We start from the raw sequence: 25,684 nt of genomic DNA, 5'->3' as shown, positions 1-25,684 counted from the left end.
GGAATGACTATTAATTTCACTGTAAACCAGCCAGTATTCATGAGAAAGGAGAGAAAAATGAACTCCACATTATTGCACAAGATCAGATGGCACTTTGGTACTGGAAGGGAACCTGAAGACCTTAAAGAGGCAGACAGACAGCTCACTTTGCCTGCACTGTTGTGGAAGTATCAGTCAAAAACCAATCAGGGCATTTGATTTTATTCTCTTAATATTATTATGCTTTTCCCAGTGGAATCTCTTCAGTGAAAGATGTTTTTAAAATTTAAACAGCATCACTGAAAGAACATGCAGTTACCTCAAACAGATATTGGAAAGTAAAATACTTCTGACTAACAGGAATTAAAATTTTATATAATGGTTATCATCTCAAATAATAGGAGCTTGCAATAGTTTCACAAATCCCTAAAGCTTGATACATTATCTGTACTGCCTTTCTAGACAGCAGTTTTTAAAGAAAGGAATTTAACCTACCCATCCAATTATGAAGAAGAAAGCAGCAAGGCAGATAAACTGTCATGGGCAGGAAACAGCAAGGGGGCCCTGAGGGCTCACAAAACCCAAAATTCATCTTGAAAAATGTTCCATTTTTGAAACCACAAGGTTTCCCACAAGGGAAGTGTGTTCAATGATCACCCAATTTCAGTATTTTTTTTGCTTATGTAATCCCTTACAAAACTATTCTTCTGCCAAAAATCTGTCATCATTCAAGCCTGTAATGGTGTCAGAAAATTTCATTAAGTTTGCAGAACATTTGACTGCCTCTCAACCACTGGGCTGAAGATTCTGCTATCCCTGCTGCACAAATGATTGTTAAGACATCAGTAACTTAGGATTTGGCAAAGATCCAAAAACTGGCAGCACTTTTAGAAGCTGTTCTAAAATTCTAGCACTGTACTGTTTCCAAAGAACTTAGAGATCTGTTTAACAACCAGACCAGTATCCTATTTTTATCCTGCTCAAAAAAATTAGCTTAAGAAGGATAAAGCACTCTAAAAGACAAGCATACAATGAACTAATGATAAATTAAGTTCTTCTTCTCCCCTGTTAATTAACTATCAAAACCAAGCAAAGAAACACAGTGTACAAGACTGCAGCTCACTAAATCAGGCTGAACTCTGAGAGGTAATCTAGATGCTGCTAGAGCTTTAAATATAGCTTTCCCATGCTCACTGTCTCAGGTGAAATCAAGGACACTTCAGAAATAGCATATAGACAGCTGCAGTCAATTACAGAGGAAAATAATCAAAGTAGCTTAAATCACTTTGTTATGATTCAGGCTGCTTTTGTCAGAACACTGGCAAAAGTTAAGGATACTCTTCAAGCAAAAAGACATGGGTGAACTGTAAACTGCATTCCTGCACTACATGGGTCAGGCTAAACACCTCTTTCAGAACAATTCAAAATAAACATTATCTTTAGTATCACAGTTGACTGAAATTACAGAACTCACTCAAATGAAATCCAAACTTTCAGTAAGGTTTACAGTATGCTTGGGTTTTCTCAAGACTAGTTTACTGTTACAGAAACTAGAAGCTGTAGGCCCAACAGTGGATACTTCAGAGTTGGTCTGGCCTGATTTTAGAGGATAAACACAATACCCCTATACTGACTGTAACACTGGCCTCACCTGCTAAGACAAAGTTAATCTTGGGATTCACAGAAGGCTACAGAAATTTCTAGCAGACATTGAATTTCAGTTTCTAGTAGTTTGGTTATGTATTTAGGGAGATCCTGAAATTTTTGTTTCAAAATTTCTGCTTATTCTGTCTCATCTGCAAGCATCTTTCTCTTTCCTTGCCTTTGAAAAGGAAGCAGTCAAGTTGGCTGATGAACCAAAACTACAATATCCCTTCAAAGCACCATATATGAACATTTTCAGCCTGATCCCCAGAACAGACAGGCAGTTCAAGAGCCCTTGTGAGATACCTACCATCTGACAAGACTTCATAGGCCTCAGCTACTTGCTTAAACTGCCGTTCTGCCTCATCCTTATTGTCTGGGTTTTTATCAGGGTGCCACTTCAGTGCCAACTTACGGTACCTGAGTGGAAGGAAAACAAAGGATACTTTACTCTGAAATAACAGAATATGCTATACAAATAAACACAATGTTGTCAGGTTAAACAGGTTGTCAAGGATGAAAATAAGAAATTCCTGGTGCTTTGTATATTGCATCTAGATATTGGGAGCAACCTGCAGGTACACAAAGAACCACCTACTCAGATATGTTTTAAATTAGAAAGTAGGTTTGGGGTTTCTTACTTATTCTGAAATTATTCTTGTGCATTTCTGACGATCAACATCTGCGAGACCTAAGAAAAACATTCCAAAATATCTCTGCTGTGGGCTTCTCCTTAGAGCTCTGTAATTACAACCAACCAAAGGAAACATCAAGAGGAATCTGGTACATTAGAAGTTGATAAAGCTCCAAGAACACATGGATTGTGACATCCTAACATCAATGCCTTCTTTGCCAGCTGCACACAATTCCTATCCTCAAATGAAACACTTTAGGCAAAGTGTTCATAACTTCTTACTTAGAGGGGCAAAGCTAAACTTGCCCCTAGGTTGATGTGCTTTGCAATTATCCAAGATCACAGTTCCAGAATTTGAGTTCATAAAGCAGCATGTGCAGGAATTTGCAAAAGAAATGGGAAGACAACAAAGTGTGACTACAAAAACCATGTAATTATATCTGTCCCTTAAAATCCAAAACATCCACACCAGTGACACTCACGCTTTTTTGATATCCTCTGCTGAGGCATGCTTCTGCACTCCCAGAACTTCATAATAATCCACCATGTTTCAGGAGTTCCTGTGGTAACAACAGCTGAGTCTTTCCAGTCCTGTAACAACAACAACAACTTGTAAATGAAGCTTGTCCAGTACTGCTACTCAATGAAAGTCAGGTAGGAGCCTGGGACTGCCTTGTATCAAACCTGACCCAAGAAAGACAAAGTTCAAATGTTCCAAATTGAAAATAAAACTGCTTTACTTTAGGTCAAGAAATCAAACAATGACTTTAATTCAGATTTTTATGTTCCTTAATCCCACTGAAACACAGTACACAAACACACAGAGATACAGCAGTTCCTGAAACAGATTAGACTGATAAGCTGAGTATTTTAAGAAGGGTATCTGGATTACAGTTTTGATGTAGATATTAATAACTCTGAATGCAAAAGTTCACCTGTTATCTGTGACACCTGTCATGTCTAAAGCACATATGGGCATAAACAAAGGCACCCATCTTTCACATCTGTTCTTCAGAACATTACTTCCACTGACATGCTCCCTCCAGAAAAGCAATGTTTGCGCAGGGCTTGGAAATTTAAAACTCAATCTCTTATTGAATCCAATAAGCCTTTCTTGTACTCAGGCTTTGACAAAAAATGTGCATGTTGCCAAAACTACTGAATATCATTTGCCTCCTTCACATTTCCCAAGACAAGCACGTAACCAGGCAAGATTGCTCCAACTGCAAGGTAACCAACCAACTCAAGTGCAGAGGCACTGAGTGTTTGTTAGTATAAAAGAACAGTTATCACAAGAGTCCTGAGAAACCCAGAAGTTAAAAAAGCAGTTTAAATATTGACAGTTTCTTGTCAACACTGGAGAATAATTACAAGGAACAGTTTCACTGACCATTACTCCAACTAAATGACCACTAAGATGAAAGAACCTTCCTAAAAAGTTTCAAGAATGTTTCATGTCTTCGTGCAATGCTGTCTTTCTCTCTTCCATTAAAAAATCTCCATTCTGGCAAAACTTCCAAGCCCCCTTCCATCCTACCACTGCTGGCTTGTTTCAATTTAAGGAACAATAAACAGTGAGCCTTTTCCAGTAGTTATCAACTTGTTGCAGGGAAAATCACCCAAATACACTCAGAACATAATACAGCAATGTATTAGTCACATTTTCTTATCTTGTGCATCAAGAACAAAAATTCATTGAAATAACCTTTCCCCCCCTCAAGTCATTCAGTGTTTTTAATTTTAACCCAGGCAGTCTAAGTTTCCTTTTCTTTCCCAAGAAAACCAAGTATGATGTAGCCTAGTGAAATATTCTAAAATTAATTTATTGTACTACTTTTACATGTATCTTTCAACATCCTGGGATATAAACACTGAAAAAATACTTCCTTTCAAAATAAATTGGTACATCTTCAAAATATGTTCCTGCTGTAGGTTAAAGCTTAATTACCTTTAATTATGGATTATGGTTACACACACATTTCCTCAAATGGCAGAACCAGTTTAAGAGATACCCTGCCATGCTTCCTCCCCTCTCCAAACCACTTACAGAAGCAAATGTACTGGAGGACCCACGTGTTTAAAACTTGGATGGTTTTAGCAATCCCCTTAACCATACAGTCCCACAAACACAAAATTAAAGTGTAGCAAGTAAATAGCCCTTTGAAGAAATCTCCACATCAAAAAAACCATAAGGTTATAGTTAATACTGTGACCAACACCAAAGGAAGTTGGGGGACGTGCACTAAAATTAAGAATGCCAATGATAATAATAATGTACTGATGGCAGTGTTCAATATGTAAACATACAGATTACCAAAAATATCCCAGGATATTTGCTATCAACTGGCCTCTCTAGCTTTGCTGTTTCCCACACAACAATTGGAACAGCTGTGTGAACACAGAGGCGAGGAGCAGAGTCAGTGTGGGTAAGTTTGTTATCAAATCCCACAGCCAGCCTTCTGAGGAACAGCACATATGGAATGTATTTCTGCAAAGAAATCAGGGGGAATCCAACATGAGTGAAGCTTAAGGCTAAAGGTCAGAGTCCCTCCTAACAAACCTAAAACTAGCAAGCAACCAGCAAAAAGCCTCAAGACAGGAGCACATACCATAATACTAAATGTCTTTCCATATTCTCCTTTTCTTATACAAGACCTTCATTAGCTCTCCTCTCAATTCTGGTACCTATCTTACAGGGAAAACTTAAAACTCAAACTTCTAACTAGAAAAAGCATGTAGGAAAAGCAACTTAGATGTAACAAATAAATCGTATCTTTCCCTGGAGAACTTTGTGCACACAGGTAGTCATATTGTTTTCAACACAGTATTTTTTTTAAAACTTTCCTGCTTGTTTAAAAGCAATGCTGCAGATCTGTGAAGTTCAGACTCAATATAAACACCATATATCCCAGATAACAGAAACCTGAAGTTGGGACAAAAAAACAAAGCTGAAGCAGCATGATCACCTTTTAACAGATGACTCTGACCCTAAAAAGCTATTCCTTCAAGATGGAGAAATTATTTGTTTCAAAGAAATGTCTGGGGATTGCATATTCTGTCTTTAGTGAGTGTTATTGCTCAGTTTTTACTTGTCACTAGCATAAAGTCTGGAATTAAAACAGCCAGAAACCTTCTAAAGAAAACAAATTCTTAATATTCTCCTTCTCCTAATCAAAGTGTCACCAAAGTCAGGTGACAGGAAGCATTCATCTCTAATATCCTGTTATTTCTATCTGCTAGTTATCATAAAGCATAAACTGTACTGCTGAAACTTCAGTTATCATAGGAAGTTTTGTATGCAAAAAGGTTTTAAAAATATTTAGAAGAAAAAAGTCATCTGCAGCTTCTTTTGTCCAGCTAAAGAAAAAAAAAGTCAGCTAGTATTTAGCCCCTCAACAGCCACCAAGACTGACCAAAAAAACACCATGCACACCCACAAAACCCCCCTCCCCTCAAAATATCCAACAATATTCACAAACTAGAAAAGACCTCTATCTGCAATCTTTTCAGGACAGAATTATTTAAAATACTCACTCAAGAAAACAACCACCATCAGCTTATAATAAAGCAGAATATGGATCACCATTGACTTAGAAAATAGAAGATGGCCAATTAAAAAAAAATAAATCAGTACTTCTAAGGCTAGTAGGAATGTGCATGGTGAAAATGCCTAAATGCCTAAAGATGCAAACCATATACCTCCCTGCAAGAAACCACCCAACTGTCCTAATCACAATGACATGACAAAAATCTTCTCCAAACACGCAATCTGTCAAATAATTTGTCTCCAAATATACAAGCAAGGCTCATTAATTAGGCACTTGAGTTTTTCTACAGCAAGGAAGAAGCCAGCCCACATTAGCTGATTTCCTGCCTCCATCCACAGAAAATCTTCAAAATTTCAGAAAATACAAGCCAAAAAAAAAAAAAATAAACCAGCTGAAAGAAGATGTTTCATGGCCTTCGTGTTTGCTCACAAAAATCTGCAGTTCCCTGAGCTGGGAACTGCACTATATTTACAGTGTGCTATCAGCTACTCCAACTCCTCCTTTGGGGCATGAAAATCAAACAGGCCAATGTTTATGTGAACCAAAGGTTTCCATAGTCTATAGATTTCTCAGGCATCACAGGGAAGGCAGCTTTGTTCTGGTTTACAGTGGCCCTGAACTACATGGACACAGGACCAGGCTCAGGCCCTCCCCACACAGCTCAGCCTGAGTTACCCAGAACCTGGCCCATGAACTCTTCACAGCACAGTCCTCAGCTACATAAAAAGCACGAGAAGCATTACAGAAGACGGATATGTAGAGAACTCCAAACTTTCATAAGATCAGATGCCAGAGAAAAGCAAGTAATCGGACAAACAAGCAGCAGGGATGACAAAGCAGCACCCCAAACTAAATAGGGAATGGGGGAAAGCATCCAAACAAGAAATTCTTCAGAGCAGCCAGGAGGGAATTCAGACAGCAAGGGGCATGCGACCTTTGCAGTCAGCTCAGTCAGAAAAAGTTATCTATTTCTGGCCATGAAGCAATGGGCAGCACAGAGAGTCCTCAAAGATGCCAGAATAGCTCGAGCTCAGTGACTCCAGCAGCCACCTGGAGAGCAGGATGGAGTTCCAAACTCCTGATTCAGAGTTCACAGAGCAGGCACTCAGCAACATCCTCTGCAGGCCCCAGAGCCACCCAGGTGCCAGCACCTGCTGCTTTCCATGGAGTTAACTAAAGGATTGCATCCTGCTGTCAGCTCTGCAGGAACAAACACCCTGCTCTGAAGGGTGAACTCACAAAAATCCACTGTGCTAACACAAAGTTTACCAGAACAGTTTACCAGAACAATTTTTAAGAGTAAGAATGCGAAGGAACAAATAAAGCTACCTATGAGTACAAGAACACAGAGTAAGAAAACCTGTGTAAGTTTTGTGATTAATAAACCTGACAAATACATTTAAACAAGGCACCAGCATTAATTTTTTCCTCCCACTTATACATACACAGTGCAGACTAAAGCACATTAACAACTTCAATACTTTTAGCTTTTACTTACCTAAGCTTAGAAAAACTGTCACAGTTTAACCTCACAGGCTCCTGAAATTTATTGTTTCATGGAAAAATGTCAATTTACCATATAATTTAAATTAATACAATGTACTTAAATAGCCATGTTTATGCTCATTATTTTAATACTCCCTCAGCATCCTCAGGAGATGAATTTAATAAAATGCACATTCCAAAAAGCTTAGTTTAATCTCATGTTTACAGCAAACATCCTGCCTGTATGTCAGACAGCAGAGTGGATTTGGATACAGTTGTTGTTATTATTATACCAGTTCATGCAGGAAGAAGGCAGCTGGGCTGGCTGCTTTACCCTGCAGCTCATGTTCCATTGTGGAAAAGCCAGCAACAATAAAACTCCACCACAGCCAGACAAGAGCACCTGACCAGGACACCCTCACCCCTCAAGGTGCTACGGAGAGTCCTGTCCACTGCTCTCCTCCCCAAGGACAGCAAGACAATTCTGGCAGGAATTACAGACCTGGTCTGCACTGCTGCCTGGCAGGCAGAAAGCCTGAAGAGGGCAACAAGTGAAAAACCATTAAAAAAGAGTGAACCAACCAAAAATGGAAACAGAAGAAATCCAATATCTTCATCTGTGAAAGAAATGTAAGCTGGCTAACAAAAACCAGGAAAGGATGCTGATCAGTCAACAGGCCACCCTCTCTCCTGCTTATCCAGCTCATCTGTGATAAAGGGGCACTTATTCATGATCTTTCCTTAAAGCAAAGGAGCACTTTTCCAAAAAACTCAGGTGTCCAAATTTGGAATTGTGTCACAAATATCTGGAACACTGTCACTCTCCTAAAACTCACCATAAAAGGCTATTTTATACAAAGTAAAATAAAACCTTATTTTAAAATATATATGATCTGCCTATGAGTAAGCAATTAAAAACAGTGAAAGCCTCAACTGAAAGACATGGCCCAGAAAGTTTTAGGCAAATAATCATATCAAACAGATGATCCTTTAGGGAAAAGAAAATAGTTCAAAGTTTCTACACATTTCCCCTGAAGTGTTTTTGAGTCATGATAACTTTATTTAACCCAAAGAAAAAGGAAAAAAAAGGTTCATTAAAGCAAACAGCAACTTTTGATAGGCTGTCACAGATTCAGACTACATTTTAAGAGAGAAAAAAATTTCTAATCAGAAAAATTAAAGTTTTAATAAAAAATAGCTGCAATGTAGCTATGAATGGCTTCAGACTTACTATATGGCCTTTAAGGTCCTTGTTAAGTACTGAGTCCTCACTAATACCAGGGGATTTCAGTATTCAGAACAAAGAGAAAACATAAAATCTACAACTAGTAACTGTAGGAGTGAAATGCATATGCATGAATTATTTCTTCCCTAACAGTTAAATAAATAAAGCAGAATGATTTCATTAAGTCTAAAGTAAGGAAAACCTAACATGCATTCAAATGTATTTCATTCAAAAGAAAATAGAATTTAAGCTACTAGCACCCTCAAATATAATTTTATTTTAAATTTATCTTGAAAGAAACAATCATCATATGCAAGATCCAACAAGTTTTGACAAAGCTAAGTAATTTCTCACTAATCCTTCCATTACTTGAATAAGACAAAGGAAAAGCTTTGTCATTAAATGTTTCCAGGACACAACTGAGGTTCTTTTACAAATGCTATTAGAGAAATGGAGCACTTCCTACTTAAGGAGCACAATGCTTGAACATAAACCTCACACAGCTAAGTCGAAAATTACAGCAACGAGTTCCCTTCAAAGCCAGCCCTGACTGCACGGCTCAGGAGCGGTGGATGCGCTCTGGGAGGCTGGAGAGCCTCCTGTGCTGTGCTGTGCTGTGCTGCCCTGTGCTGTGCTGTGCTGTCCTGTGCTGTGCTGTGCTGTGCTGTCCTGTGCTGTGCTGTCCTGTGCTGTGCTGTCCTGTGCTGTGCTGCCCTGTGCTGTGCTGCCCTGTGCTGTGCTGCCCTGTGCTGTGCTGCCCTGTGCTGTGCTGTCCTGTGCTGTGCTGTGCTGTCCTGTGCTGTGCTGTCCTGTGCTGTGCTGCCCTGTGCTGTGCTGTCCTGTGCTGTGCTGCCCTGTGCTGTGCTGCCCTGCCCTGTGCTGTGCTCCGCTGTGCTGTGCTCCGCTGTGCTGTGCTGTCCTGTGCTGTGCTGTCCCGTACTGTGCTGCCCTGTGCTGTGCTGCCCTGTGCTGTCCCGTACTGTGCTGTGCTGTGCTGCCCTGTGCTGTGCTGTCCTGTGCTGTCCTGTGCTGTGCTGTCCTGTGCTGTGCTGTCCCGTACTGTGCTGCCCTGTCCTGTGCTGTGCTGCCCTGTGCTGCCCTGTGCTGTGCTGCCCTGTGCTGTCCCGTACTGTGCTGTGCTGTGCTGCCCTGTGCTGTGCTGCCCTGTGCTGTGCTCCGCTGTGCTGTGCTGTCCTGTGCTGTGCTGTCCTGTCCTGTGCTGTGCTGCCCTGTGCTGTGCTGTGCTGCCCAGTGCTGTGCTGTCCCGTACTGTGCTGTGCTGTGCTGCCCTGTGCTGTGCTGTGCTGCCCTGTGCTGTCCTGTGCTGCCCCGTCCTGTCCCGGCAGCAGCCCCGAGCGGCCCCGGCCCCCGCGCTGACACTGCCGCCCGTTCCAGGCCAGGCCGCGACACCTCCGGCCCGGGGACATCGCAGTCACCGCCCCCGGCCCACGCAAGCTCCGCTCACAGAGCTCACTGCGCCACCGAGCTCGGCACAGGGGCAGAACAAACCAAAAACCCGGTGTTTATATCTCATGTACTGTTAGAAACTCCTGTATCCTACATAAGATAATTATGATTTAACATAAGTTATTCCCTCTCCCCGCATACATTCCAAAACTTCTAATGGATAAAAGCAAGAAGACAGTCGGTAAAGAAATCTATTTATCTATTTAAAAACATCAGTCGCAAAACTCATTAACCCTCTAACTAAAACTTCACAAAAGTAAAGCCCTTACCTCCTTCTTCCCAAGCCCAGCCAAGATAAATGAGCAAACTGCATCGATCTGGGAAGGACAGAGAATATACCAGAGAGAGAAGCTGCCTGGGTAAGAATCTGCTGCAGTTTGAAAGCACAAGTACTTAAAAGACAAGCTCGATGGAACTCTGCAGTTTACAGATTTAGTTTCCATTATTAGTAGCACTGCAGTCTAAACAGTGCTGCCAATAAAAGCAGCAAGTTAAACTTCTACTCAAATAGAGATTCTTTAAGAAAATTTAATACTAATTTAACTTCCATTTTCAACACACTCTTATTTGCCACTGAGAAGTCAGCACAGGCGCCGAGGGGAGTATGCAAAGTTAAAATAGTGGTGTGCAATAGTTAAAATTCTGGTTGTTTGCAATAAAAAAGTAATCACAGAGACAACATCTGTAAATACATTTACTCATTGGTCCAAACAAATACATTTACTCATTGGTCTAAACAAATCTTCTTTGACAACATAATCCATCAAACTAAATGGTATTTTCGCTACTAGGCTCTTGATCACCAGCTGAACATAAAATCCCTAACTGGAGTACGAGGATCTCCAAAGAGTAAACAAAAATTAAGGTCAGCAGGCAGCAGTGAGTGCAACCTCTGCTGCAGGACCGGAGAGGCAGAGCATTGCTTCATCCCAGCTGTTCCCCTTGTGTCAGCACCTTGTTCTTATCACTTTTTGACACTTTATACCCTAAAAACTCTTGACTTTGATCACTGACTATGCAATGACACAAGCCTAACCATCTGAACATTATAAACGTAGCTTTCATGTTACCGTGTCTAAAAAAGTAGCAGTTTATAATTATTACAATTTAGAACTGATTTGTTCAGTATTTAGAATTATTTCTAACACCTTTTTTAGCACACCAAGGAGAGCTCAGGCAGCAACACAACACGAAGTGTTGGTGCAAACAAGAACGCGAGTTCTAAATCCAGCCCACAGCCCCCTCCGAGGCGCAACAAATACTGAGGACAAACAGCGTTCCTTACCTGGCAGTGTCAGCTTTCAACTCAGCTCGGAACCTGGCAACAGCGAACTCAAAACACCCGACCTCTGCCGACCTCACCCACAACAAACCTCCCTGCTGCCCCTATCCCGAGCAGTAAACACTGAGCGAACGTATCGGAACTGCTTCCGTCGGGGGGAAACACAGCGCGTTTGGCTTAGGATCATCAGGGCTGGAAAATGCCGCTGAGATCATCCAGCCCAAACATCCCCCAGCAGCGACCGCCACTGTCCCTTAATCACTAACCCAGCCAGCGCCACATCCAGGCGCTCCCGAACACCTCCGGGGATGGTGACTCCGCCGCCGCCCTAGGCAACCTATTCCAATGCCTGACCACCCTAAACGCGAAATATCTAACTCATTATCTAATCATATATCTAACACATTATCTAATCAAATATGTAATACATTATCTGGTCTGATCTCCCCCTACTCATCTCAAGGCCATTCCTCCGGTGCTCTCACTGCAGGCACGGCCCGCAGCTCACCCCCCTCTCCTTTCAGGCACTGTAGAGAAAGGAGAACGCAACACCGCTCGCAAGCCGCCAAGGCAGCACCCCGCGACAAAAAGCGCTTTAAGGACAAGGTCTGTTCAACGAAACGAGGCTCGCCCTCATCCCCTGGGAACTGACACCACTGTGAGCAAGGAATGGAAAGCCGGAATTTATTTTCTGCCTCGCGGCGAGCAGGCGGCAGCGCGGGCTGGCACCGAACGTCCCGGGGTTTGTCCCGCTCCGAGTGCCGGGGGGAGCCCAGGGCAGCCGCTCCATCCCCGAGCTCGCTGCGATCCCCGAGTCCCGCCAAGGCCGGGCAGAGCCCGCACGGCAGCCGGGGCCGATCCAGCACTGCGGGGCCTGCGCCGGCCGCGCCGCGCCGCGAGGCCCCGCTACCAGGGACGCCGCTGCCGAGCACGGCAGCCCGGCCAAGCGTCCGCTCCCCTCTGCCCCTGCCTCCCGCACGGCCGCGGCCGGCGGCCCCGGGCCCGTCCGCCCCGCACTCACCCGCCGGTGTGTGCTGAGCGCGGCCGCCGCTCGCGCCGCTTCCCTCCCGCCGCTCCCGCCGGGACAAACGGCAGCGGCCACAAACAGGAAGCGCCGCCAGCGCGCGCCGTCACTTCCGCCCCGCCGCTTCCGGAAGCTTCTCGAACGGCCCCGCCGGGTGTCCCGTGCGAGCGGAGGGCGCCCCCTGCCGGCCGCCGGCGGCGCTGCACGGGGCGGGGCCGAGGGGAGGGCGGGGCTGCCACTGGGGGCGGGGCTTCGTGAGGGCAGGGGCGGGGCTTCGTTAGGGCAGGGCTCCGGCGGAGCAGGGTCATCGCGCGTTTGTTTGTGCACCGCGCGTTTTAAACAGCGATGGCTGCTCCCGGCTCCACAGAATCACAGCGTGTCTGGTGGGCATGGTTGTGTTCGGTCACGGGCTGCAAACAGCCATGGCTGCTCCCGGCTCCACAGTCACAGCGTGTCTGCTGGGCATGGTTGTGTTCTGTCATGGGCTGCAAACAGCCATGGCTGCTCTCAGTTCCACAGAGTCACAGCGTGTCTGCTGGGCATAGTGCTGGTGTTCAGTCACGGGATGGACTCTCAGAGGTTTTTTCTGACAATGTGATTTTGTGAAGCAATGCTCGGGTGGGCAGCTGAGGGGAAAGGAGAAGGAAAAAGAATAATGTTAAGAAATATTCTTTGATTAGGGTAAGTTTGGCTGCTAGAAGTGAGATGACAAAATTTCTTCCCCTTCTGGGTCTTTACTCTCAAAAACTGGGATTGCCAAGAGGATGGGCCAGGCTCTGCTCGGTGGCTCCCAGCAACAGGAGATGAAGCAATGGGCAGAAACTGAGGCACAGAAACTACACCTGAATATGAGGAAGAACTTCTTTACTGTTTTCTTCTTCTACTTTAATTCTTTACTTCTTTACTGCACTGGAACAGATTGCCCAAAGAAGCTGTGGAGTCTCTCCCTTGCTGGATATTCCAGAACCATCTGAACACAGTTCTGTGCTTTGGGTGACCTTGCTTGAGCAGGAGGTTGGGCCAGATTGACCCTTCCAGCCTGACCCATTCTGTGGGGAGAAATGCAAAAAGTGATGCCTAGGTGTGGTGCTGTAGGAAAAGTTGAAAAACCAATAATTTTAAGGAACACTCTTTGAATAGGTGAGTTTGGGTGCTCAAGGTGAGATGACAAAATTTTTTCCCCCTTGTGTGTTTTAGCTGTAGTCTCAAATGTTATATAACTCTGGCACACAATTCCTTTGAGGTCAGATTCCTTTCCATGCATGTAGCACCTGGACAGAGCCCTGTGCTGGGTGAATGTATTGGAGCATCCTTTGTGTAATATTCAAGTATGTGGTCTTCTGAGTGCCATGGCTGACAGCAAAGTTATTATTCTGTTTTTAAAATGTGGACTTCATCCATGCTTTAAATTGCTGTAAAATTATATTTCTTGTTCCTTATTTAAAAAGTGGAGGCATTAATTTATACATCACCAAAGTGAAGTTAGAGAGTTTCCACGCCTAAAATGCATGCTTCCCAAATAAAGTCAATTAAAAGGCTTAGGAAGTTCATTATTTAGGAAGTGTTTGTGCGGGAATGGGGTCAGTTCAAAAAGATAAAAGCCAGCTTGGAATAAGGCAGAGGAAGAAAATCTAAAACAATCAGCAGGACAAGTAGTAGGACAACCCTAAGTATAGGTTTGGTGATTTGGGGAAATGCAAGCTTCAAAAGAAATATTGTTGATGCTGAGTTGTGGTTATGGAAACAATTCTTCAAAATTAGAGCAGAGGGACACCTCACTCCATTATTAGTTTCTCATCAGCAAGGAGCTGTGGAGTCCCAGTCATTGATCCACTTGGAAAGACAAAACCAAAGGATTTGTAGGTTAGACTGGCTCTTCCTATGGGTGAGGTTCACATCTCAGCATTCACAGCCTGGCAAAGGCAAAGCCAGGTCAGTACTGTGAGGTGTGGGAGGAGACCATAATAAAATTTTGATTTAATCCTTTAAACATTTCTTGATGTGGAAATAATGTTTTTTTCCCCCAACCTTTCATAACTGATTACAGGGGAGAAAATGAAGTGTCCTGTTGCAGACATTTTTTATGAAAAATCCTTTCCTTAAGATTTTGCCTCCTGAGAAGCCGAGAGGCCTCAGGAACAAAATGTAAACTTTGATTATCTGCTGCTGTGGAATGCAACAAGTAAGTCTTTGATTAGCTCATGTTAAATGTTTGTAATTAATAACCAATCACAGCCCAGCTGGCTCAGGCTCTCTGTCTGAGCCACAAACCTTTGTTATCATTCCTTGCTATTCTATTCTCAGCTAGCCTTCTGATGAAACCATTTCTTCTATTCTTTTAATACAGCTTTAATGTAATATATATCATAAAATAATAAATCAGCCTTCTGAAACATGGAGTCAGATCCTCGTCTCTTCCCTCAACCTGAGACCCCTGTGAACACAGTCACAGGGTCCTAAAGCCTGAGCTACAGCAAACAAGACAGAAGTTGCACAAGGCAGTTTCTTTCCTTTAATAATTTAAAGAACAGATTTTATATTTACAGTTAAGTTATGATGGATGCCAACCATAAAACTTTCTGTTTACCCAAGCAAACAGAACATGGCAAAGAAGCATGATTCCACATGGAACTAGAGGGTTGGAATCCAAACACTGCCTGCATCAATGCAAAAGGACCATGGCTTCTTCAACACAATTGTTATCATTACATTAATCTGCCCAGAGATTTTCTAACACTGTTCTGACTCTAGACAGAATAGCCCTGATTCAGCATCCTTCTGATATAGGAATAATATTTGGGAAGGCTTACAGACCAATTTTGCATTTGGAGAAAGGAAGGTATGAGAAGGTAAAGTGCCTCAGCAAAACACTGAGAATGTAAATAAATGTTTCCTAACAAAGTTATAGATGAAAACAAAAGACTGTATAATTATTTTTAATAAATCAAAAATATATTTTAATTGGTTTATGCTTTTCTTTGAAGAAGATATGAAGGCATTTCCCAAGACTTCTCAGAATGGGCATTTTACAGAGCCACCAATTACAAATATAATTTAATAGGGCACCTCTTTTTTTAATTTATGATCATTGATAGCTCAGATTATCACTAATACTGAACAATAATAAGAATTATTTACTTTTTTAAGGTTTGCTCCAATTGTGCACATGATATTTAGTTTTCTGGTCTCTGTTACAGGGAAAGGCAGGTGATTTCAATTAAAATAGCCCATGGCAAAACCCAGCAGAAGAGGCACTGCAGGGGGTACTGAAGCACATCCATCCAGGACTGCCCTGGTTGAACTTCATGTGGTTGGTGATTGCCCAGCCCTCGGATTTGTCTGGGTCTCTGCAGGGCCTCTCTTCCCTCAAGGGAGGCAGCAACTCCTCCCAGTTTAGTGTCCCTGGCACACTTAGTGTCCCTTCCAGCTCTGCATCCAAGTCATTTGTGAGGATGTTTTTCCACAGGGCTGAGGCTGGGCCCTGTGGAAGCCCACTGGGGACAGGACACCAGCCTGGTGTGACTGTGACCCCCTCCACTGGAACCCTTGGTGCTGACCCTGAGCCCATTGCTCACCCAGCCCAGGCTGTGTTTATCCAGCTGTGTGCTGGACATTTTGTCCAGAAGGATCCTGGGAGAGACACTACTGAAAGTTTTGCTGAAATCCAAAAGGATTACATAACTGGCTCATTAACATTTTTAATTAGTTCTATTTATGGGACTAATAAAACTGAAAAGCTTTTAGATTCAGAAAACCTTCAAAGGTATTTGCAGAAGTATGAAGTCAAAGTGTCCTGTGTTTTTATGGCTTGCTGCTTGCAGCAGAAGCCTGGAGAACTGTGTTGAGGGACATTAAATCTGATGTTGCTGGCAGAGCATCAACATTCCAGTAACAAAAGTTCTGGTGGGTCTGTTAAAGCTGGTATCAGAGATCCAGGCTGGTATCCAAGTGCTGAGCCATTGAGTCAGGATAAACACTGCTATCAAACAATCTTAATTGTTTGAGATCTTTCAACTCTCCTCTGGGAACATGAGGGAAAGGTCTGGTCACTTCACCCAACTTCAGCTGTCTCACACATCCAGTTTGAGGCATTGACTGTGAAGAGAGAGGAGAGGGCACTTCCAGGGCACAGTTCATCCCATCCTCTTTGGAAAGGGTGGAATTTTTGCTTTTGTGTCTCAGTACAGAAGGAGCCTCCTGCCAGAGCTCTGTCCTGGGGCTGCCTGTTTTCCCCAGGTGCCTCACAGCCACCCCACAGATGCCTGAAGCCCAGTGAGATGAATTCAGCCCTAACTGGTAGCTATAACATAATGATGGAAATCATGTGGCAGCATTCCAGAAGGTATTGGCAATTCACATAGTTCCCAGATTCTTTTTTTAAACCATCTTTTATGATTTGTGGAGGTCAATTATATAAAGCCCATCAGAACACAAGAAATGCTTGAAAATGCTGCATTAGAGAGACATTAATATTAATCCTCCTGAGGTGGAAATGGCTGTAGCCTTCCCAGCCTGCTGCTCTGCCCTGCTGCTTAATGCAACTCGTTTTTCTATTTACAGATTCTATTTTTGGTGTTAACAAAGAATATGAGCATATGTATCAAAGACTGTTCTCATGTCATCTAATTATAGCATTGCTGGCAAAGTAATTCTGGAAAGTGGCACTTAATTAAATATAAGCATGAACTTTTTGCTGCTAGTTTATCAGAAACAATTAGACTTGAAATATGGGCGATACACCTTGAGTTTGAAACTTTCACTAGAAGCATTAAAAGCACAAAATAACCCATTTTCCCCAGCATTCTCCAGTGTTTGCCTGTCAAGCACAACCTCAGTTTTCATTGGTACAGTGTGTTTTAGGTAATCTAGAGGCTGCAAGTTTATCTGGACTCCTCTTTGTGTGCAGAAGCCTGAGCTAAGTGGATGCTTTTGAAAGTGGTTAAACAACTTCAGCAATGTTGATGTTTTTGCCAATTCCTCCTGAAATGTCAGGTGTATTCTGCTGATTATTTGGGATCTGCACACAACAACCCAGCAACAACTGGGGGCAGTCAGAGGATCTCACAGCTTATGCCAAGTGCTTATTCTTTGCAAGGACAGCTTGATCAGCATTTATGTTCATTACCTTGATCAGGGATATGCTTTTTTCTCCATATGACAATGTGAAATATCAGTTAATTCTATGTAATTTTTCATCAATAGCCAAATAGATCTACCAGATAATTATACCTGAAGTATCTCTGTAGAACTTTGAGCTCTGCTGCCTTTTGCCTGAAAAGTGAAAAGGGGAAAAAAAGAAAAATAGAGCTTAATGAAAATAATTCTTAAGACACAAGGGCTAAAAGAAACAATTCCTTCAGCAGGTTTGTTTGACAACATACAGCAAAACTACATAGCAACTGAGGAGAGATGCTTGTCCCAGGTCTAACATTTGGGCAAGCAGCAGTAGCAGGAGGATCTGAAATAACACCATCTGGTGAATGCCTGCTTCTCTCTTCAGCAATCAAGAACTATGTGTAACTATAAACAAGGAATAAAATAGAAATAATGCAAAACTACTTTTCAGTTAAATGTTACACAGAATGAACAAACAGCTGCTCTGGGAATGCAGAAAAGAATGATGTTAAATATAGTAGGAAATTTGAGCACGCTGCTCCTATAAATACATGAAGCAACTCTGCAAACAGAACGTGATTCTGCAGAGCTGTGGACAGGGAGGCTTAGACTCAGACTGGAGAGCAATTCTGGCAATAAATGTGGCAATGATTTAACCATCACACAGGAAGAGCTCATCCCTTGACAGTGAAATCAAGCTGCAGGACATCTGTGCCTGCCTTTATGTACCATTTTTTGCCAGTCAGAATTCCCATGTTTCTCCTGTTTGTCTGATGTGCTTTGCTGAATTCTGGGCTACTTGACCTTCAGAAGAGTCAAAATACAGGGGTTTGCACAAGAGGTTGCACTTGGGTGTTTGACACTGCTGGTGGCAGAAGCAAATAGACATTTAGGTGTTTTAACATTAGTCCTATGGTTTTTATATCAATGTTTAGCATCCTATCTATAAAAATTTGTGAAAAAATAATTCAGAACTCAGTTTTTACCAAGTCTGTTATTTTACATTGATAAAAGATTTGCAAAATCCTTGGAAAGTCAAAGCAGCAGCGGAGGTTGAAAAAGCAAAGCCACAAAATCTTAAATCCAACCTTACCTGGTAAGTGCCACTGATTAACAACCACAGGAATGTGACAAGGAAGAGATTTACTGTCACTTAACTCAGTCCTCAGTCACATCAAAATCCACAGAAGGAATTTTGAAGATGTTGCTGGGGTCACTAACAAGCAAGGCAGAGAAAGATGGTTACAGTCTTGGAAGCTGTGTCATAGGATAGGAGGAGAGGCTGAGAGAGCTGATGTTGTTCAGCCTGGAGAAGACTCAGATTCCTTAATATTGCCCCATAGAACAAGAGGCAATGGGCACAAACTGGAATACAAGAAATGTGTTTAAACCTGATTTAAAAGGTTTTATTGTGAAGTCAATTGAACACTGAAAACAAGTTGCCCAGAGAAATTGTGGATTCCCCATCCAAGAAGACATTCAGAACTCCACAGGTGAAGGTCTTGCCCACCCTGCTGTAGGTGACCCTGCTTTGAGCTGGGGTTGGAGTAGGTGATCTCCAGACATTCCCCTGACTTCAGCTACTCGGTGTTCTCTTTAATGGATTCAGCTTGTGTAACTTCAAGATCACTTCTTGCCTCTCTACACACATGAGAAATTTAATACCCTTTCCAGACTACCAGATACATACTGAAAAACAGGTCAGATACATGGGCATTTGTGCTTTTATTAATGTTACAAATTAGGAAATGCCCTACAAGAGGAGTTTTCTGTAGTTTTATGTTCACCACATTTTTAGTAGCAGTAAGCTGAAGCATTTATGCTGCTATTTCTAAACATTCAAAAATAAATATGCACAATACTAACTTTATAAATGTTAAAGTAGAACTAAAAGTGTATTTAACAATGAAAATAATAAATGAGCAAAGGGAAGCAGGTAAGTCTAATTATCAAAGGGGATAAAAACTAAATTGCACCTTCAAAGGAGCCCACATGTGCCAGAGTTCCAGAAGCTGAAAGAGAAATTTTTGTGTTTGCTGACAGAGTAGCATTCCTCACTATCAATTACAGCTTCTCAGACTTCTATCCATGGAGTTTTATTCTTTCCAAAGATTCTGAAAGAAGTTTTTACAAAGCAGAGCAAGTGCATTGTTTGGAAGACACCCTGAACAAAGGTAACCCTCAGAGCTGCAGCTTCCTTGGCAGAGTGGGGAATCACAGCTCAAAAGCTGAAGGTAGGAACCATCCCAAAGCAGAACCATAGGAATGTTTGGAAAACAGTGGAGACTGAGGCCAGCCATTAACCCAGCCCTGCCAATCCCAGCACTGAACCAAGCCCCTCAGTGACACATCTCCAGGAATTTGAAATTCCTCCATGAATGTGACTCCATCACTGCCATGGGTGGCCAGTTCCATCAGTACTACCTTTGAAACCAACTGGCAGTTAATATTAGATGTAGAAACTATTCAGAACCATCAGTTTTTAACAAGAGAATGCCCAATTTACTGCAAAAAAATGAAAGAGTGTTTCTGCAGAGTTTCAAGAAAACTCAAATTATTTTATTCACAAAAGCAGAAGTCAATAAAAATATAGATATCCTGATCAGTTTTACAGACCATGTTAATTTCTTCTCTCCTTCACTGACAGGCAAAAGCATCATGAAAAAAAAGTAACAAGCATTTACATCACAAACCATTATTAACACAGATTCATGTATATGAGCAAATATTACAGGTCCAACAAATATTTCTCTTTTTCCTTTTTTTCTGTGCTGTAGTGCTTTTCAGTGGTGGCAAAAGTATGTGCTGTCTCACTGGTATTTAACTAACAGTTTTTAGTAGAAACTGAAATGTATGAACTCACTGCACTCAGTTTTTTCTCTGAATTTCAAACCCCTTTATAGGATTTATTGAGACTTTTTGTGCTATATTATTCAAGTGATGCAAAAAAAAAAAAGTCAACACTGCTACTAATAGCATCGGGAAGCTCATTTTTTATTATTTTTATGGAGCACCTCCCCAAAAAATACCTGAAGATATCCCCCTCATTCAAATCAAATTTCTGTCAGCTGTCAGCTCAGTGTTTATGCAGGGAACTGGAGGAAAATCTTCCCTCTTCTAAAGATATAGAAATGTTCCCTAGAAATCAGCTTTGTAACATTTATACAAGTCTGGCTTTCAGGACCATGATGGAAGACAACAGAGATTAAGAACAAGGCCAATTACTCCTGGTTTGGTTTGCTGTGCTTTATTTTATTTTAATCCACCTAACAGGACTGAAACCCCATTTGGAAAAACTCTCACTGGAAGAAAGAGACCAAGTGTTAATTTTATTTCTTTATTCCACTTTTAACACCTTTGAAATCTGTAGAGGTGAAAAATTTGTGAACTCTTCTATCATGCAGACCTTGACAAAAACGTTTGTAGAACAGGTTGTAAAATTACAAACCCAAACCTAGTCGAAAACAAAAACCAATCAGAAAATGCTTGCTTTTTCAAAAGCAAGTACTGAACTAGGAGGAAGAAACACTGTAGTACAGAAATTTACTTTAAGGAAGGTTGTCTTGTACAGAAACCAACCCCAAACTCATAATTATTACTGCTGTAATTCTGATGATCAAATCTACAATAAAATTCCAGGTTGCTTGCATGCAGAGTGCTCCTGCCTCTGCCTACCCCAACCCTGGGAGCATCACCACTGGGGGACAGTTTGCTCTTTTTTTAAAATCCAGAAAACTCAGTTTCACATAGAAACAATTCTTGCTACAAGAGATCATTTCTACCCCCCTGCTCCCCAGGACGTGCCTGTTACCCTCTCACACCTTTACCTCCTTAAACATCCAGCAATAGATCATAAAAAAGCAGAACTTGTGCCTCACCCTGCCTGCCTGAGAGCAGCTGGCAGGGCTGCACGCACTGGCTGCCAGGGAAAGCCCCACTGTGCTCTCAGTGCAGCCTGGATCTGCAGGGGTGAAGCTGCACAGACCTGCAGCCTGGGCACGGTTACACAAACTGCTCTGATGGCTGCCTGTGCCAGTGTCACATCTGCAGGGCACAAACGTCACTGAGTGCTGCAGGACAAAGAAATGAAACACCAGAGTAGTGCCAGCAAACTCAAGTTCTCTCCTGGAGGTTTCTGCAGCTCTGTGCTTGCTGCCATTACAGCCCTGTGCAGTCACAGTCCCCCAGCCTACCCTCCCTGTGGCACCCCTGCTCTCCTGGCCACACACAGCAATAGTGGGCACTGGCTCCTTTTCAAAAGCACAAAGTGGACAGTACCAGTCACCAGTACTTGGCATGACTCCAACACAATCTTCAAAATACAAATATTTAATAGAAAAATTTAATTTAATTTTACAAAATACAGATACAACACTACTCGATGTAGCAAAATAATGGAATTGAAAAATAATTTCAAAATATTTAAAGCATTAGGTTCTAAAATAAATAATGCTATCTAAAAGAAGTGTTCAGGTTTTGCAATTAGGAGGAGGCAGTTTCACTATTACTGATCTCTTCAACTTCTTTACAAGTTTCATAATTTATGTAGAAAAATATACAAGAAAAGAATTTGGGATAAAGAATAAGTTGAGCATGTAACATTTAACATAAATAAAAAGCCTAAAGCAAAACCAAAAAGAAAACCAATCATTTTATTTCTGTACATCAAGACTACAAATAGAATTTTAACACTTCATTTATTACCCAAATTAAGAAATTATACATTTTTATATGGTTACTAGTAAACATCTTAAAACCACTCAGTTCCCCCACATTTAAAAGGATATTGCTGGTCACTGCTTATTAAATTGGAAATCCAGCAGAGTTTCCAGTAACAGCAAAATATTTTTTTTGCATAAGAGATGAATACAAATTTGATTGTAATTTTTGATGATTTAAAATATAAAAGTAAAGTTCAGAGGGATGGACTGATGAATCTTACAGTCTGAACTATGACTCCTTTTCTAAACTCCCTGGAGTTTGCATACGAAACCCTACAATGTGCCTACTGTTAGAGGATCAGCTCCTTCCATGTGAGAGCAATTTTTCTGCCCAGATATCAAATTACATTAAGCAGCATATTCCCACTTACTTTTCTCAGCAGAAATACTGCAGGGAAATGGATATAAAAGCTGTTTAATCACAAAAAAAGTTAATTTGTTTAGTGTCTACGGCACAGATATGGCATTTAAGATGGAAAGAAATGATAGGGAAAAGGAATGTGAACACCACAGGCTTCAAATATAAAAGATAAAGCCTGATAACTTTGGTTCAAATAACTTTAATTATTATTACATGTATATTTTTCCAAAGTGGTGATTTCTATATGTACTGTATGCAATAGGAGACTGATTTATTTAAAACCAACCAACCATCAACAAACCTGTACAGGCACAAAAGACAGAACAGGACAGAGAACACCTGGAAAGTCACATCCATTCAGAACAGTGTCCAAGTGATAATGATGCAGCAAAGGTTGAACTTAAAATAACGCAAATCTGTTTTCTTCAAAGTGCTTCAGAAAGCACAACTGGAATATTACACCCATTTTATCTCAGTGTCTACCATCTTGAGGGAAGGTGGTATGAAACAAAATCAGTTCTGTCGGAGCATCATGGACTATGCTGAGTTGGAAGGGGTCAATCGGGATCATCCAGTCCAACTCCTGGTCCTGCACAGGACACCCCAAGAGTCACAAGTGTCTGAGAGCATTGTTCAAATGCTTCTTGAACTCTGGCAGACCTGGGGCTGTGACCACTGTCCTGGGGGAGCCTGTTCCAGAGCCCAACCGTCCTCTGGGTGAGAAACCATTTCATGACACCCAACCTGAACCTTCCCCAGTCCAGCTCCATGCTGTTTCCTCAGGTCTCATCACTGTCACACAGAGCAGAGATCAGTGCCTGCCTCTCCTCTTCCCCTCACAAGGTGGTGTTACTGCAGTGAGGTCTCCTCTCAATCTCCTCCAGGCTGAACAGGCCAAGTGCCCTTAGCCACTCCTCACACAGCTTCCCCTCCAGGCCCTTCACCACCCTCATGGCCTCCTCTGGATGCTCTCTAATGGCTCAATGTCTTCTTTATATTGTGGCACCAACACCTGCCCCCAGCACTCGAGGTGAGGCTGCCCCAGTGCACAGCAGAGGGGACAATCCCTCCCTTGCCCAGCTGGCAATGCTGTGCCTGATGCCCCCAGGACAGGGCTGGCCCTCCTGGCTGCCAGGGCACTGCTGGCTCATGTTCAAATTGCATTCAAGCAGGACCCCAAGGTCCCTTTCCACAGCTGCTCTCCAGCCTCTCATTGCCCAGCCTGTCCACACAGCCAGGGCTGCCCTGCCCCAGGTGCAGAACCCAGCACTTGTCCTGGTTGAATTTCATATGGCTGGTGATTGCCCATCTCTCCATGATTTGTAAACAACTCTACAATATAAGTTACAATGTCAGGTTGTCAGAAATGAGCATTTTCATCCTCTCAGTTCTGGGATATCTGCAAACAACTGCTTGCCTTCCTTCTACAAGATTAATTACAGGATGTTAGCCCTGTCTCATCCCAATGCACCGCACAGTACACAACTTTATTGCCAGTTTGCAAAATTATTTATGTTTGAACAGCACATAGCCAAAGCTTCATCTTTGGTTAATTTCACTGAGATGTCACTGTTCTTTAAATGTGCTCTTTCTCCACACCAACACAGAAATCAGCCACGCTGCACACAGCATTCATTGTTTTCAGTCATAAAGCAGTGTCAATGCAATATTCAGTAATGGAAGCTAACTAAGAAATCGTGTTTAGAAATGAAACCTATTTGAGGGCATTTGGTAAGACACAAGAGCTGCAGAAATGTAGACAGAATTCCCTTAAAACTGCTCGGGTATGGGGGCTGCTTATAGAGTAGGCACTGGTTCGTTCTTCTGCAGGTCATCCACACAAGCATGGGTTGGACTCAGCTGAGTTCAAATCCAGCAGCACATTCAATGGCATAGAGGAGCTTGCTTCGCATCAGGTTCTCATCATAAAACTCAGGAAGCTTCAGCAAGTTCATGCAGGTACTGGCAGTAGGCAGCCTGTCTAAATCTGATCCTCCATTGTGAATGCAAAATGCAGGATATAACTCCTGGAAGATGCAACCAAAACAAAAAACAACCACATATCAAAAAATGTATACAAGCCACAACTATACTGTAGCAGCTGGCACACATTTCTACAAAGTAAATGACTGGATGAAAACCTGTCACAATGACACTCAAGTGGCATTTCTTTCACTCCTCATACCACCAAAACCACTCTTGAACTGTGCAGTGTCTCCCTCTACCTTGTCCCAACAAGATTCACTCATTTGGAACACACAGAGCAATTTATGTGATTCTAAGGAAAATACAATGATTTGTTGTTGTTCGTACAATCTATGGTAAAAATTTGCAGTGCTACACAAACATAAGATCAATGTGCATAGTGAGTCTGTAATGATAAAAATTTGTCAAACCCTGATTGTTCTTTGATGCATTAACTACTGATCTGAAGAACATGCTTTAAAGACATTTTGTATGTAGCATTTAATTGGTTTAATAATACCCCATTTATCATCTTCCAAAAAGTAGTATAGTGAAAAATATATTTATTTGTTACCTCCAAATCACTGCTTTTGCTGGCAACACAGTATTTATTTTATCAAAAGCTTGCCTGAGGTAAAAAAGTTCTGATTTCAGAAACTGGAAAAAAATTCCAGCTTCAAAGGCAAAAGGTCAATGAGATTCTAAGCTAAATTATTGTTCAAATGGAGGCCTTAAAAGTATTTCATGGCTAAAATGTTGCATTTTTAGTGTTCCTTTCAAAATGCTAATTGAATTCCCCTATTCTAGCTTTAAAAATGGAAAAATGGAGTTCTAAATTGAAATGTCATGCCAAGGGCACCATTTGTTGCATAATTAAATACTGTACAGCGGGAAACTGCAATAGTTTGGAAGGGAAAAGTATCATCAATTTATTATGTGACCTGATTGGAACTTAACAATTTTCAACCACAATTTAATGATTTTTTTTTTAATCTGTAACAATCACATTTATTAAGCTTATTAAACTTTAATTAGCTTTAGTAAATGTTATTCTGAACCTGACTCTGGCAATGAAAGTTAAACATTTTTAAATGATGCAAAGCTAAACTATGTTATCGATAAGCTATGACTGTCAAGATATTTCCTAATCTTAAATTAACATGCACTGACTTAAAGAAAACATTCTGGTCCCACAATATAATGCATACATAGAAAACTTCAGAGTGAGAACCAG

General features: G+C 41.9%; 2 protein-coding genes across 8 annotated transcripts in view; both read right to left on the bottom strand.

Moving 5' to 3' along the window:
- The window catches only part of DNAJB6 (DnaJ heat shock protein family (Hsp40) member B6), a 59,106-nt gene extending 46,690 nt beyond the window's left edge, over window positions 1–12,416 (bottom strand). Inside the window, exons 1-3 of one of the 7 annotated variants that reach the window (XR_009418030.1) lie at window positions 12,286–12,409; window positions 2,740–2,848; window positions 1,934–2,043 (exon numbers count right to left, since the gene is read on the bottom strand). Coding sequence is in view for 6 of the 7 variants with exons in the window: in XM_059467571.1 (XP_059323554.1) it covers window positions 1,934–2,043; window positions 2,740–2,804 (175 nt within the window). In the remaining variant the exon portion in view is untranslated. Of the gene's footprint in view, window positions 1–1,933; window positions 2,044–2,739; window positions 2,849–5,791; window positions 5,915–10,251; window positions 10,274–11,267; window positions 11,864–12,285 lie in introns of those variants that run through there. The other 6 variants (XM_059467571.1, XM_059467617.1, XM_059467608.1 and 3 more) reach the window with 6 other exon arrangements.
- Window positions 12,417–20,730: 8,314 nt separating this feature from the next.
- Window positions 20,731–25,684, bottom strand: part of UBE3C (ubiquitin protein ligase E3C) — a 72,092-nt gene continuing 67,138 nt past the window's right edge. The window contains exon 23 of the mRNA XM_059466407.1: window positions 20,731–24,512. Coding sequence (XP_059322390.1) covers window positions 24,342–24,512 — 171 coding nt within the window. The 3' untranslated portion in view covers window positions 20,731–24,341. The remainder of the gene's footprint in view (window positions 24,513–25,684) is intronic.

This window comes from Ammospiza nelsoni, chromosome 1, assembly GCF_027579445.1.
Source record: "Ammospiza nelsoni isolate bAmmNel1 chromosome 1, bAmmNel1.pri, whole genome shotgun sequence".
In the NCBI taxonomy this organism is placed as follows: Eukaryota; Metazoa; Chordata; class Aves; order Passeriformes; family Passerellidae; genus Ammospiza; species Ammospiza nelsoni.
Note: the sequence above shows the minus strand (reverse complement) of the source record. Positions and strands in the feature narration are given on the sequence as shown.